Genomic DNA, 14679 nt, shown 5'->3' on the forward strand with positions numbered 1-14679 from the left:
ATTTTTTTTTTTTTTTTTAAAAAATCAATTGTGGCATATACCTTGGTTTCCTTCCAAACTTCTGTGAGATTGCTCAGTTGCATGTCAAGAACAGCAAGCTTCCTTAGATGAAAATTTTTTGGTATACATTTGAAGGGGAATCTTTCCCAACTAATCCAAACTAAGTTTCTGAAACAAGAAGCCCCCTCTTGAAGAGAATGTTCCTCATCTATATTGATGCTGGATTCTGGAATATCAATTTTGAGTAATCTCAGATTAGGCATTTTAGAAAATCCTTCAATGGTCAATAGGCCAAACTCTTCCACATTATATCGATACAAGTCTAATTGGAGGCCTTCAACTGCATCAGTTCCCTGATATAGGAAAGAAATTAATAAGGAAAAGGAAATGCTAGAACAAACAATACTTAGAGTGGGGACAATTTTCACATCTATTTGCTAATAATCATTATATGATAAGAGATTCATTTATGTTATAAATACTTACAGTGAGGTTTACCAATACATCAATGGCATCGTCATTGTCCCACAATCTACTACGTCCTCCAGGCTTCCGAGGAAACTGTTCTCGGACAATTTCCCTTCCCATATCTCGAATCATATCATGCATTCGTAGCCTGTTATCTTCATCAATTGTTATCAGAGACCTCTCTCTGAGAAGTATAATTCCAGCTTTTCCCTCCAAACCACAAGCATCTAGAATTGTAATTACAAAATTTTTGTCTTTTCCAATGAAAAAGCATGATATATCAAGGAATATGGTCTGGTTGATATCATCTAATGCCTCATAACTTATTTTAAGTTTTTCTAAAATCTGACGATTGGGTATCTTGCTTATTTTCTTCAATTCACTTTCCCACTCATCTTGATTCCTTTGGTAAAGATGAGAACCCAAAATGACAAGAGCTAACGGAAGGCCCCCTGCATATTGTATTACATCATTTGAGAGATTCACAAAGTCTTCAAATGGATGATTTCGTCTAAAGGCATGGAAGCTAAAAAGTTCAAGGGATTCATCTTGATTCATTGTCTTGACTGCATATTTTTCATCCACCTCTGGCCTATTTAGCAAGTGTTCATCTCTAGTTGTTAGAATTATCCGACTTCCTGGACCAAAACAGTCATGCCCTCTAAACAATTTATCAAATTGTTCCATATCAGCCACATCATCAAGAACAATAAGAACTCTTTTACAGCATAGACGTTTTTCAATAATATTGATTCCTTCGTCCTCATTGTCTATGTCTATGTCTTTGTCTTTTCTCTTCAATATATCAGAGAGAAGTTTTCTTTGTAAGAGAGCTAAACCCTTTGGTGGTCTCGAAAGCTCTCTAACATTAGCAAGAAAGCTGCTACCTTCAAAATTTCTAAACATATCATTAAAAGCGGCCTTCGCTATAGTTGATTTACCTATTCCACCAGAGCCATATATCCCTATGATGCGAACGGCATTCATTTCATCATTTAACAGACATCTTAAGTGCTCAATGTGAGAATCTAACCCAATTGGGTGTGCTGCAACTTGAAAGCGTGTCTTGTTTACTATTGTCAACACTTCTTCAACAATTTTCCTTATAATAACCTCTGCTTCATGTCTGATGATTTTTATGCAAACAAAAATAAAAAGGCACAATAAAACTTTAGTTACCAAAGTAAGAGTGCAGCAACTATAAGAAAGCATAAATTAAATTTAAGTATGCTTAGAGTCAAGGTATTACCAATTGCCAATATTGGTAAAAGGATTTTGCTTTTAACACTATAGACCATTTGGCTTACAATAGATGGGATTTTACATCTATGGACTGACTTGGAAGATCAAAATTATCCAAATTATACATTAGAGGAGGATGGGTTACCCACAAGGCTTCTCTCACCCAATGCTTAATCCACTTTTTTTTAATGGTTTTTAATTTTCTAAAGACCAAAAGACTTTTAGTGCCAATTCCTTCTTGTAAATTTTGACTTTCCTTTTTATAGATAAAACTATTGCCATCTACTTAAAGAAAGCTACTACTAAACCACTTATATAATTTCATGAAACTTCTAAATTATGATATCTCCCAATCCCATATCTCCCTTTTCTATTTTCAACCCTAATTTGAAACTATCATCTCAAACCTCCCCTAAAATGTGTCATTTTCTTGCTTTCGTCCCATATCTATATCTATGTATGTATTTCAGTTAAAAGGACATTTTTTCTTAGTTATTATATCTAGGACCAACTTTTTTTGTGCTCATGTTAAATGAAAAGTCATTCATTGTGGGACTTGAGATGCGCACAAGGAGTATCAAGAGGGCAGTCTACCAATACCAATATAATATCAATATGGATCAGGTAAATAAATTAGACCACACCGATATCATATTGGTATTGGAAGGCTGCACAAGTGAAGTGTTAACCAGATTTTTTTACCATTATACATTACAAGTGGATCGGTCTCAGCTGATAACAATTCGATCCGGGCCAATCCAATTTTTACAACTATGCTTGAGAGTTGAGATCAGTAGTTTTTTTTTTTTTTTGGTCCTTTGGTTAAAATGAATCATAACTTCAATCTAATAATCCTCCCCCTCCCACCTAAAATAAATAATAATAATAATAAGACATAAATTTAAGGGCAATTTTTTTTCACTGATGACTGAATGATGATACGGTTCAGATGTGACCCCCCTCTCCCCCTATAGTTTGGGTTCGCGAAGGGCCTTCTCATTCACCATGGCCTTAGGAAAACTCAATTCTAAATTTAAATTCAATATTTTTTTAATCTTTTTTCCCCTTTTCTTAGCATCCAAACATAGAATGCGGAAACAAAAAATCCATGGGAGATAGAAGATAGAACCATAGAAGTAGAAGCCAAATATAGTAATAAATAAAGAAGTGATAGGATTTGATTAAGAGGCCCACGGGACTAGTCTGGCCAAAGGTCTGGATACCCATCGTTAGCAAAACAAAAATGAAAAATAGGATTTGATTAAGACATACCCATTACCATCCTTCGCATGGTGCCACCCTGACAAATTTGCAGCGTTAGTGAGAGCAGCCCTCCACTTCTCCACCCTCTCCATTTCATTCTTGAAACGCACTTCATGTCCCTCAAATGGCTTCCCATAACTGTTACGTTGATGCCTAACATCAGATGGATCCACCTTGTAGAAAACAGGTAGAACTTTTTGTAGTTGGCCATCTTTTTTGCAATCAAAGATCTTCACCAGTTCATCAAGGCACCAAGATGAAGAAGCATAATTCTCAGAGAAGATGATAATGGCAATCCTAGAACCATTAATGGCTGCCATTAGTTCAGAAGAGATATTCTCTCCTTTGTTTAGCTCTACATCATCTTTAAAGGTGAGAATCCTATCCCTGTCTAACCAATTGAAAAGGACATCAGTGAAGTTTGTGCGAGTATCCTGACCGCGAAAACTTAAGAAAACATCATACTTCCATCGACTGGTGGAAGAAGAGGCTTCAGAGGTCTTCTTGGCAGCCATGGATAAAGCACAAGATTAGATAAGCTACAATTTTCTGAGAGAGAGAAAAAGAGGAAATGAAAGGGCAGGCACACAGAGAAGGGAGACTGCCCAATCTGCATTTATTGAAATAGAAATCTAAACCACAACTTGTTATTTTTTATTCTATTTTGTAAACTTGCTGAATATATATTTTTTTTTTCTTTAAGGGTTTCACATGGGTGGAAGCATCTTTTGGCAGCCCCATGTGTCTGGTGCAGATCAAGGAGCGTTTATTACACCCCATATACTAACTAAGCAAAATGAATTGTGTTCGTCGACGGGCTCCGGCGACCAAACATATCTAGGTGTGAAAAGAGCAGTGCCCCAGCTGTGTCTGGCATGGGAAACGCTAGATAACAAGGTTTTTTTTCTCCCACTAAATTTTGGTTAAAAGAATGTAATCTGGTCGCACGGCTGCCCAAACACAAAGGATAGCGCATACACCCTTGTGAAATCCAAAAAACCATATTCTCTTGATACCCCTATGTGCCCTCTCAATTGTCTTGGTGCTAGTACAAACAAGGGCAATGAGACTCGAGAATACGACTACTATGCCAACACACAGACTAATGGGAGACTACGTAAAGGCATGTCCATCACATGAGATAGGGAGACAGCCCAGCCTTTTCGTATTCGCCTGTTTCTAGTCATAGGCATATGCAAGCAGATAGTTTTTTTTGTAATTAATTTATATTGGCAATTTTTTTTTTATAACTATTTCAAAATTGATGAATTTGGTGTAGATTACAAAGTCAACAATACTTTTAAAAACTCAAACATATATATTTTCTTATGCTAGAGAAAGCTACCCGATAATGTATGCACACATTAACACTCATAATCAATGGAAAAACATGCATGAAGCAACGCCATGTTTTCACAGCTAGTGTCTTGGCATAGGTATACTCTATAGGTAGTTTTTTTATTTTTTTTTTAAAGCCCACATATATATCCTATAAATTTTTTATGCAAGTCTTTGTCTTTACTATGACATTAATTTATGAAAGTCTTTGTCCTTTCTAAGTAATTTATGCAAGTCTTTGTCTTTACTAAGTCATTAATTTATGAAAGTCTTTGCCTTTAAGGATAGGAAATATAAATTCTACCAAAAAAATTAGAATATATAAATTACGTCGTCCCTTTCTTCAAGTCCCAACCACTTATGGGTCAGTGGTTGATTACCAAGATAATATAGTATACGACCACACAGAAAATGATGGGCACGCGTCCCAAGTCCGCTCAACGGATCGATAATTAATTAGAGCACGTAATAATTGGAGAGGATCTTTTCGACATTTTGTGTTTTCAGTTTGTAAAAAATTTTGATTAAGATCAACTTGAAATCAGCTTTTTGATTTGAAAATCTTGATTCATATGAATCTGAGTGAAAATATTCAGATTTAAAATGACAGAAATTGAATTCGGTCCCAACCAATTCCAAAGTGAGTCGACAACTTATTCTCGATATGGATCACCGATTTTTTTTTAGAGAAAGAATGTCACCCACTTGTGATCCGATCCTCACACCCACATACATGGGGAAGTGAAAATAAACTATGAAAAAACACCCATACCCTTGTTTCTCAAGTAAAAGGAGTCAGTTACATGGATTCCTTGTCTTCTTTCTTTTTCAGTTTTCAATTTTTTTTCTTTAAAATTATAATTGTAATTATTAACCCTAAGCTATACATGTCTACACTTATAATTTCTTAGAGCCATTGTAGGTCTATCTAACCTTTTTAGGTCCCTCCAAGCAAAACATTGAAAGGTCTTTATTGCATTTCTCTTAGGCACCGTTTGATAACATTTCTGTTGTTTCTGTGTCTAGAGACAACAGAAATGGATTTTCACGTTTTTGAAAATAAAAACGGATTTTTTTGGTATTTGATAAGCATGTTTCTCGAAACGTTTTTTACAGACATAATGTCACTAAAAAACCCAATAGTATCATTGGATGCCCAAAAGGGAGAGAGTGTTCAGTTGCCTCTTTTTAGGTTTAAATAGTTGAGAGATTTATCGAGCACAACAGCCTTTTTTTTTTCTCTCAAATTCATTTCTAGAAACGACGAAACAAGTCCGAATTGTTTTGTCATAGTTGTTTCTAAAATTGTAAATAGTCATAAATTTTGATTTATGTTTTTAAAAACGGGCGAAACAGAACAACTTTATCAAACGCTTTTTAGGTTGTTTCTCCGTTTCTTGGAACAAGAAAATGGCAGAAACGGAACGTTGTCAAATGGTGCCTTAGTGTCAGGCAGTAGTGTTCCTTCTGCTTGCCAGTTGGTGAAGAAGACAATGCAAGAAGATGAAGAAGAATACATGGATCCCACTTTATCAGGGCTCTTTATCGGTTGATCTTATTGATGCTATTTAATCAACAACAGCCAGTCATAGGGTAGAAGTGATGGTCAGAGAGGGAGGTAGAAGAAGATGGGGGTAAGAAAGTATAAAAAGTGTAGATAGTTGAGGGAGAATCAGTGTTTTGTGTAGTTTTGTATACCCAGACCTAATTTTTCGTATTTTTGTTAACCAAAACATTAGGTGATCTAAACATAAGGTGGGCAGTTTTGTAGAAGAAAACCCAATGGGTAATCATGTAATTTGCCAGCATTCCTTATGTATATCTCTCTCCTCCCTCAAACAAAGGGTAGAGGTGCTTCATAGGGGAGGAGAGAGATAGACTCATGAAAGCATTGGCTTAGGTCATGTTCCCAGACAGAGTAATTTATTTTTCCCTTATTCAATATAATTTTTCTGCTAAAATGAATGTGAGAGAGAGAGAGAGAGTGAAAGTAGTAGCTATCGCATTAATCAGGTTGCTAAGAGGGTAGTAGTTGTAGCATCTATTAGGTTGTTGATTCTATAATGTCACCTCCAAATATATTTTTTTAGCTAGGATTCGCTTATTTAAAAGAAGGGAAAATGTTTTCGGCAGGGGGAGTGTGGCCCTTGTGCTTAAACACATGGTGATAGAAAATAATGCCTCTGTGGATGCTTCCTCGTTCTTTCTCATCGACCTTTGCACACGCATAGGAACCGCACTTCCAAAACACTTCCCTCTAAAAGAAAAAAAAAAAAAACTTTAGAAAGGTTTAAAAACTCAGAATCTGGCAAGGGATCAAATTCAATTGATTCTTATTTGAATTGTCAAAGAATTGGTTGAGAATCAATGAAAATCGTCTAGACTCAATATGCATGGTATAAGAGTTAATCGAGATTTGTTTCTATTGATTCTAAGTCAAATTAACTCCTATTGATTCTAAGTCGAATTGGTTGATTCTATCCATTCTAACCTAAATTTCAGAGTCATGACCCTTGCTCTTCAATGATGCTGAAGGGACCACCCCTTAAAATAGATTCCCCAAAAGACCTCTATAAGTGTAGGGCAAGAAATCACTGCCTGATCATGTAGCCCCTACAGGCCTACACCATGTGGGGGCCGATGAGAGAATGTGTAGGGGCTGCAACAAGGATGGAAGTTTGTGATTTTACAAAGGGCAAGGCGGTAATTCTGCATCCTCCTATGTCTGCCATAGGGCCCACATGACTAGGGAGCACTCTTTTTCCGTTAGTGTGTTTAGAATTTGACATCCTTTTCTGAGTTTCTTTTGTTTTATTCTCAAAAAATTTTAAGATGAAAGTGTAAAAGGGTTTTCAAAAATAAATTGAAAGTGATATATCATTATGTCAAAAAGTTTAATTGTTATACACATTTAATAATTCTCTGCAGCAGGCAGTGAGTGACAGTGAGCATCTGACTGCTGGGGTACATGTCAAGATCCCCCCAACCATTAGATCCTCACTATCACTCATTGCCTGCTGCAGAGAATTTGAGTCCAAACAAAAGAGGCATTGATGAAATCATGCTTTAAGGATTTGCACCTGCAGTTCTAACTAAAGAGGCATTGAATTGAATAAGAGGTTTGCTCTTAGCCACCTGCCTATCTAAGGAGAAGATGCACACAAAAACAACAACAACAACAACAACAAACGAAAAAAAAAAAGCAAGAACATCTCTCTCTCTCTCTCTCTCTCTCTCTCATGAAAAAGGCAACAACAAACGAGTGTGGATCAGGTCCACCTAGTTCTTCCTTGTGTGGATTTCATGTATGTGGATCAGTCCTGTGATTCTCCTATGGGAACCTGATCCGCTCTCAAAACAAGTCACCGAATCTGAAAGTGGGTTCTGTGTAGGATGTCTGGTCCAGATTCTTCATAATCTTCCTTTGATATCCAATTCTGCTGGAATGAACGCAGAGAAGCCAAGATTGATCCTCCAATCCAAACACTATATTTCCTCTCAGGTGGCGCCTCCACCTTAATCTTCCTATTACTAGGAGCAAGCACTAGTATCTCCTTGTTCAAACGTTCAGCAATTCCTGGAAACAATGTAGACCCACCACTAATCACAATATTACTATACAAATCCTTCCAGTGTTCTTCATCACATCTCAAGATAGAATTATAAATCATTTCATGAATCCCTTCACTTTCTTTCCCAATCAACAATGGTTGAAACAGCACCTCAGGCCCAAGAAATCTCTCCACAGCAACAGTAATAACTTGACCATCAGGTAACTCATAGCACCTCTCAATCAATCCCCTGTTTTGTAAAGCTTGTTTTAACTCCAATTCATAGTCATTCACTACATAACATAGCTTCTCCTTCAGATCACAAACAATTTCCCGCTCGGCGCTGTCCTTGATATCAAGAGGGATCTTAGAATCCTTCATTATAGCTTCTGTAACGTCTCGGCCGCCAAGATCTTCCCTGAGAATGGCATGTGAGAGGACTTGACCTTCAACAATTGGGACAGTGTGGGTAACTGTATCTCCACAATCTAATGCAATACCTGTTCTATGACCACTTGCATACAGAGATAGAACTCCTGGGATTGCAACATACAGAGATGGAACATTGAATATTTCGAACATCATATGTGCTATATTGTCTCTGTTCTCAATTGGGTTGAGAGGAGGTTCAGTAAGGAGAATGGGTTGTTCTTCAGGAGCAACACAGAGTTGTTTGTAAAAGGTGTGATGCCATAGACTTTCTATGTCATCCCAGTTAGTAATAATCCCATTCTCAATTGGGTATCTTAATGTGCAAATACCTCTATTGATCTTGGCATCATCTCCTATATAGTTCTTCTTTCTCTGATCTATTTCAAACAGGGGACCATCATATTTTAGTCCACCTACAAAGGTTGGGAACACTGTTCTTGGAGCTTCTTCGCCTGCAAATCCAGCCTTTATTGTTCCACTTCCACTATCAAGGATAATAGGTGGGTTGTCCTCGTAGTTAGCCATGCTTGGTTTCTGTAATTAGGACTTCATTCTCAGGGGTGAGAAGAAGTGAAGGGCAGAGAGGAGAAAGGTGTGGTAGAGGGGACTAAGAAGAATTGATTTGGCTTTTACTAACTCAAAAGAAGAGAATAAGAGAATATAAATGAAAATGTGAAATGCTTCAAAACTAAAACTCAAACCAAATTGCCTTACTGGCCTAATTTTTATATTTATTTTATTATTATTATTATTTTTTGGTAAACCTTACTGACCTGATTAATTATACTTCAAGTCTTCAATCCAGCCTTAGCTTTAAGAGTTGAATTCTTCATGGTATTTTGGAGGGAATCTAGTGCCTAGAGGAAGAGCTCATCTGGCTGCTTAACCACAACTTTCCTTCTTTCTCTTATTGAGGTGCTTAATATTTTATAGGACATTAAATGTTAGTATACAGTATCTTGTATTTCGTTGCAGTTTAATCTAGGGAGCACTGGTGCAGGCCCCCTGATAGTCCCCACTTGAATTTTTTATTTGAGGGTAGTTTTGTACTTTTCGGTGTCAGGGTTTTTCGCTATATATTTATAGCGAGATTTACTTTTTCTATAAGCAATTCTGAGAGGTGTGAGGACGAGCGATGTAACCCTATTCTCTATTGATAATGAAGTAGAATCTCATTTCATCGAGAACGTAGGCAATCTTACTGAACCTCGTAAACTTATATACATTGTTTGTTCTTTTTTTTTCCAGTACCTTCTCCATCATTTTTAGGGTTGTGTTTCTACATTAAACACTTTGGTTAAGAAAGACTTGCCTTATGCATGTGCGGTAAATTGAACACTTTTCACTCATTGGTTGTTTGACTTACCTACTTCTGATACCTTGCATTGAACGCTCTTCAATAAATAATCCTATTCTCCCCAAAAAAAAAAAATGATAATCCAAGTGTCTACGTTGTATTAATATATTATTTGCAAACAAAGACTTGATTTGTTTACTAAAAAACAAAGACTTGATTTTTATATATGGTCATTGGGGAAAATATGATATTACAAGTTGTCACTTTATACTTATTTTATTAATAGTTTTTTATGAATAAAACAAAAGATTTGATTTATAATTGTGTATGTCGTCTTAATAGGAATATGATATAACAGATTGGCATGTTACGCTTATCACAAATGTGCAGATTCCTTTGTAAGGAGGGTTTTGTCTATTGTGGATTGAACAGTCTAATCTAATTTCGATCATTGCTTATTTGTAAATTTTGTCGCAAGTGACAGAAGTTTAGATTCCAAATTCAAGAGCATTAGCACGTGCAAAGGTAATAAATTGGTTGTTATAGTTAAACTTTTAATTTGGAATTGAGTTTCCTGTTTGACTGTATAGCATATATTAGTGATTCCTTGTGTCTATCTCTCTTCTCCCACAATAGGGGGCAAATATATCATTTCGTAGAAATGAGAAGAGAGATAGACAAAGACATGTGCTAGTGTATGCTATACAGTCTGGCAGCATTCTTTTCCTCCAATTTCTTATTAATTTTATGGGATTGCTACTTGGTTGCATGGCTCTGCACCAACATGCGGGCCAATGAGAGAGCATAAGCAGGCATCGACCACATTGAGGAGCACGACCAGGCAGCGATCTTTTTTTCTAATTTTATTATGGGAAAGTGTGGAACCCTTTTGCACACACCCTCACCTTGAATAGTGAATTGTCTTAAATAGCCCCCCATTGTAAGATTCGTTTTTGGGATCCTTCAATCTCCAGAATTAGTACCCTGGCGGTAGAGGGAACACACTCCTTTTTATTATTTACCTCTTTAGCATTGATTAGCGATTACCATGACTCATTTGAGAGATTTCAAATAGAGTGGAAATAGGGGTAGAATTGTGCCATAGCCCTTAATAGTCTCCAATTGAACTTAATTCTCTCCCATGGCATATAATTCTCTCCAAAAGAGATGGTGTGCATTCTAAGAAAGCATTTCTAGGTCAATGAGAGGACTACTCAATGCTCGATGGAGGGACACATAACAGATCAATATGAATCATTAGTTGTTCGAATGGCCTTAAAGATCAACTAGCACAAGAGGGTGGTCATAGATCAGCTGAAAGGAGGCACGCAAATGAAGAGAAGCATTACGGGCGTCACTACAAGAAGCAAAGCTTTTACTAACTTGAATGAGATTCAACAGGTTGCTTATAAAAGACAGTTTAGTAACCGGGGGGGGGGGGGATTGAGGAAGCGAAGTAATGTGAACTTGAGTTGGCCGACCACTACATAAGTTGTCCTGATGCGAATGAAAATTTTGAAGTTTAAATCCATTGGAGTTATTTTTTCAAGTTAATTTTTTTCTCTCAATTATTATATGATGATTTTTTAACTTTCCGTCTGTAGAAATAAGCAAGAAACTCTTTGTGGGATAAAGGAACTACTTTTTTTTTTCCTGGAAAGAGGAACGGCTTGTTAATATTTCGGATAAAAATGCAACAATATCCATTCGTGATCACACATTTTTAATCTCAAAATATTTATTCTTCAAGTTTATGAAATGTTAAATTCAATTTATTTTTGAGCAAGAGATCGTTGCCTAGTCACGTGACCCCTACACTAGTAGAGGCCAATGAAAGCGCATGCAAGGATATCAACATGGATGACATTTTTTTATTTCACAAGGTAAAATTGTAATCTCGTGTGCTTTTGTGCTTGAACATAGGAGCCACACAATTAGGCAGCATTCTTCTTCCTTAAGATTTTTCTCTCAAGAAATACAAGTATTGCTAGACAAAAGAATAGAGTTAAAGATAATTATTTTACCAACAAAAAGAGTTAAACATAATTAAGTCATTTCATTGAAGATGACCAAATGCAATTAAAGAAAATAGGGGAGATACATAAAATTAAATAATGGGGAAGTACTTCCTGTAAGGGAGTGTGGCTCTTACACATGCGTGAGGACCGATGGGAGTGCACAAGCAAGCATTAATAGAGGCATCATTCTCCATTTCAAGGAGGCGGCTGGTCGTATCGCCCCCATGTGCACCAGTTATGCCCCTTTTTTTTTTAAATAACTTCTCGTCAACAAACTAGTGAACTAATAAGTAATAACATTTTTTTTTTTCAAATGTCTCTTTCTTTATTCTCAAAAGTTATCTAATGCAACAATAAAAAAGGATAAGGGTGTCAATTGGTCTGGTTTCGATTTGGCTTATATTTTGATAAGGTGAAATCAAAATTCCCTCAGATAAGAATCAACAAAAATCAAAATCATTTTGCATTTTGTCCAATTATACTAGTTTCTACTCGATTTTTGCTATCCAGATTATATGCAGTTTGTAGTGTTGGTTCACAATCAGTTTCACCTTGTATTCTTTAATTCTATTTATTCTACTTCATGTATTGATATTACAGGGATACATATGAGGTGATGTCACACTCCATATAAAAATCAAGGATTTTAGATAATAATTCCTATCATTGGTTATGTGATCACTTTATATAGTGTTTAACATTTTGCTTTGTAGCTGCCTTTTGTTTGTTTATAAATAGATGATGCTCTAGTGTGTTTACTATTTACATCAGGATTCTATTTTCCTTATCCTTATTATGCAGAGGAAATTATACTCTTTCATGAATATTGGGGAAGCTACAGATTAGGTATACGAAAAGGAATAGGGAAATAGAAAATAAATGCAAGAAAAGGGATTCGACAGTTTTAAATTTCATTCAATTCATATTTGGTGCAACCGATTTCTCATAAACAGTTTCACCACAAGTAAACATGATCCATCTAAAAATGATTCTGATCTCACTGGGAAGGATAACTGATAATCCATTGTAGCATAATACACAACAATATCAATAGAAGTAGTTTTTTTTTTTTTCTTTGGTAAAGAAAAAGGATACTCCATGGTAGTGATCATAGCCCCAAGGACAAGCCATTGTATGGTAAGCGATGCTTCCGTAGGACCAATGAACGATAGTGGGACATACTGAAAATCGAACCCACAACCAACCGACACAAATAGAAGTAGTTTTGATGCAAGGGGTAATGGGTTTTTCCTCACTTTGAATGTGACATTCAGATCAAAGAGAAGCTTTTTCGCCAAATCTAGAAGCAATACTTCAACTGAGCAATAGATGGCCCAGTTTCATAGTACTCTTCCTTTGATATCCACATCTTCATGAAACCACTAAATGAGCTCAACAGTGACCCTCTAATCCAATCACTGTATTTCCCCTCAGGTGGTGCCACCACCACCTTCATCTTCATCCTACTAGCGGCAAGTCCTGAGATCTCCTTTCTTAGACGATCAGTAAAGCCTGGTAACATGGTTGACCCACCAGTAACTACAATGTTACCATAAAAATATCTTCTTGTATCAATAGGACACTTCATGATTGAATTATAAATGGTTTCATGAATCCCTGCAACTCTCATCCCCATGATTGAAGAGGGTTGGAAGAGTACCTCTGTGCAACGAAACCGATCCTCCCCAATCGTAATTCCTTGACCGTCGGGTAGCTCATACCTCTTCTCAGTTGATGAACTGCTATTGCTGCTGCTCCTTGTGGATTCTAACTCAACCTCATAATCCAAAGCCACATAGGCAAGCTTCTCTTTCACATGATCAAATAGAATTTTCGAATTCAAACATGATTCTTTCTTGATCATGAATTTCATTAGAGCATCTGTAACATCAGACCCACCAAGATCAATCCTTTGAATTGAATTTGGGATTGGGTAACCTTCATAGATGGGAACAGAGTGGGTAACTCCATCACCACAATCCAGCACAATACCTGTAGTACGACCACTAGCATAGAGAGCAAGTACTGCAGGGATTTCAACAAACACATAGGGGAAATCAAAGGTCTCAAACATTATCTGGGTCATCTTCAATCTGTGACCTTTGGAGTAGAAAGGAACTCCAGTGAGGAAAACTGAATGATAATCAGGAGCAACGCGAAGTTCATTGTAACAGGTGTGATGAACTAAGGCTTCAATGTCATCCCAATCAGTAACAATCCCACGTTCAATTGGGTATTTGGATGTGAGAATACCTCTTCTGGATTCAGCTTCATCGCCCACATACGCATCTCTTATTACTGTAGAAGCTGTATGTGTTCTTGGCCTTCCCACAACACTTGAGAAGAGAGCTCTAGGAGCATCATCGCCTCCAAATCCAGCCTTAATCATTCTAGATCCAATATCCAAAACAAGAGGTTGAAAGTCATCAACTTCCTCCATGCTTTCATCTAATTTTTGGGTCTTTTTTTGGATCTGCTAAGGAGAAGGGGCAAGTTAATGGCTGCCTTTTGAGGATCAGAGAAAGGGTATAGGGGCCAAGAAGAAGAAGAATAGAGTTTGGTTTGAAAGAGTAAAGAGAAGTTCAAATCTGGAGAGGAGGAAGATTAAAAGTATGAGGTTATCTACATCAAATACATGGGATAGCATAAATTATGCAAACCTTCTGAGTCTCTATTTTTTTCATTTTTATTTTGGTGAGAAACCTTCCTAGTCTTTAGTCCCCCACCCAAAAACAAAATCCACACCTTCCTAGTCAATATTAAGTAAAGTCATTTCATAAATTTAACAAAAAAAAAAAAAAGAACCCTTATAGCCATACTATAGTAAGGCGAATTTGTATACTCTACAGCCGGCTGTACCCTCCAACTAGGGGTGTCAATTCTTAAACCGAACCGGTAAAACCGGTCGGACCGAACCGATAACAACATGGACCAAATCGAACCGAAGCCTTATTGGGTCGGTTCGGTTTGGAGTATTGCAACCCCAAAATCAAACCGAACCGCACCGAAAACCGGATGAACCCGAAACCAAACCGAAACCGGCTCAAAACCCGGACCAAAACCGAAACCA

The 14679-nt window shown here is 36.8% G+C and overlaps 3 protein-coding genes across 3 annotated transcripts in view; all 3 read right to left on the bottom strand.

Moving 5' to 3' along the window:
- Positions 1-2606, bottom strand: part of LOC122072644 (disease resistance protein RUN1-like) — a 4986-nt gene extending 2380 nt beyond the window's left edge. The window contains exons 1-2 of the mRNA XM_042637018.1: positions 487-2606; positions 42-353 (exon numbers count right to left, since the gene is read on the bottom strand). Of these exons, the coding sequence (XP_042492952.1) occupies positions 42-353; positions 487-1680 (1506 nt within the window). The 5' untranslated portion in view covers positions 1681-2606. The remainder of the gene's footprint in view (positions 1-41; positions 354-486) is intronic.
- Positions 2607-2610: 4 nt separating this feature from the next.
- LOC122072645 (TMV resistance protein N-like) lies at positions 2611-3548 on the bottom strand. The gene has a single exon (XM_042637019.1). It carries the CDS (start codon positions 3486-3488, stop codon positions 2940-2942), a length of 549 nt encoding a protein of 182 aa, XP_042492953.1. The 5' UTR covers positions 3489-3548; the 3' UTR covers positions 2611-2939.
- A 3878-nt stretch (positions 3549-7426) lies between these two features.
- Positions 7427-14326, bottom strand: LOC122074379. Its single transcript, XM_042639204.1, has 3 exons — positions 12918-14326; positions 12546-12622; positions 7427-8828 (listed from the first exon to the last, which is right to left on the bottom strand). The coding sequence occupies exons 1-3, from the start codon at positions 14047-14049 to the stop codon at positions 7674-7676; spliced, it is 2364 nt and encodes a 787-aa protein (XP_042495138.1). The 5' UTR covers positions 14050-14326; the 3' UTR covers positions 7427-7673.
- Positions 14327-14679: the final 353 nt, after the last annotated feature.

This window comes from Macadamia integrifolia, chromosome 3, assembly GCF_013358625.1.
Source record: "Macadamia integrifolia cultivar HAES 741 chromosome 3, SCU_Mint_v3, whole genome shotgun sequence".
In the NCBI taxonomy this organism is placed as follows: Eukaryota; Viridiplantae; Streptophyta; class Magnoliopsida; order Proteales; family Proteaceae; genus Macadamia; species Macadamia integrifolia.

What these genes read in the sequence shown, in the direction of transcription:
- LOC122072645 (XM_042637019.1), bottom strand. Translation starts at nt 3,488, where the DNA reads ATGGCTGCCAAGAAGACCTCTGAAGCCTCTTCTTCCACCAGTCGATGG.
- LOC122074379 (XM_042639204.1), bottom strand. Translation starts at nt 14,049, where the DNA reads ATGGAGGAAGTTGATGACTTTCAACCTCTTGTTTTGGATATTGGATCT. An exon ending in TATTGCTCAGTTGAAGTATT is followed by an intron (nt 12,623 to 12,917) that starts GCTTCTAGATTT and finishes ATGGATTATCAG; the next exon opens with TTATCCTTCCCAGTGAGATC. An exon ending in AAACTGTTTATGAGAAATCG is followed by an intron (nt 8,829 to 12,545) that starts GTTGCACCAAAT and finishes TCCTAATTACAG; the next exon opens with AAACCAAGCATGGCTAACTA.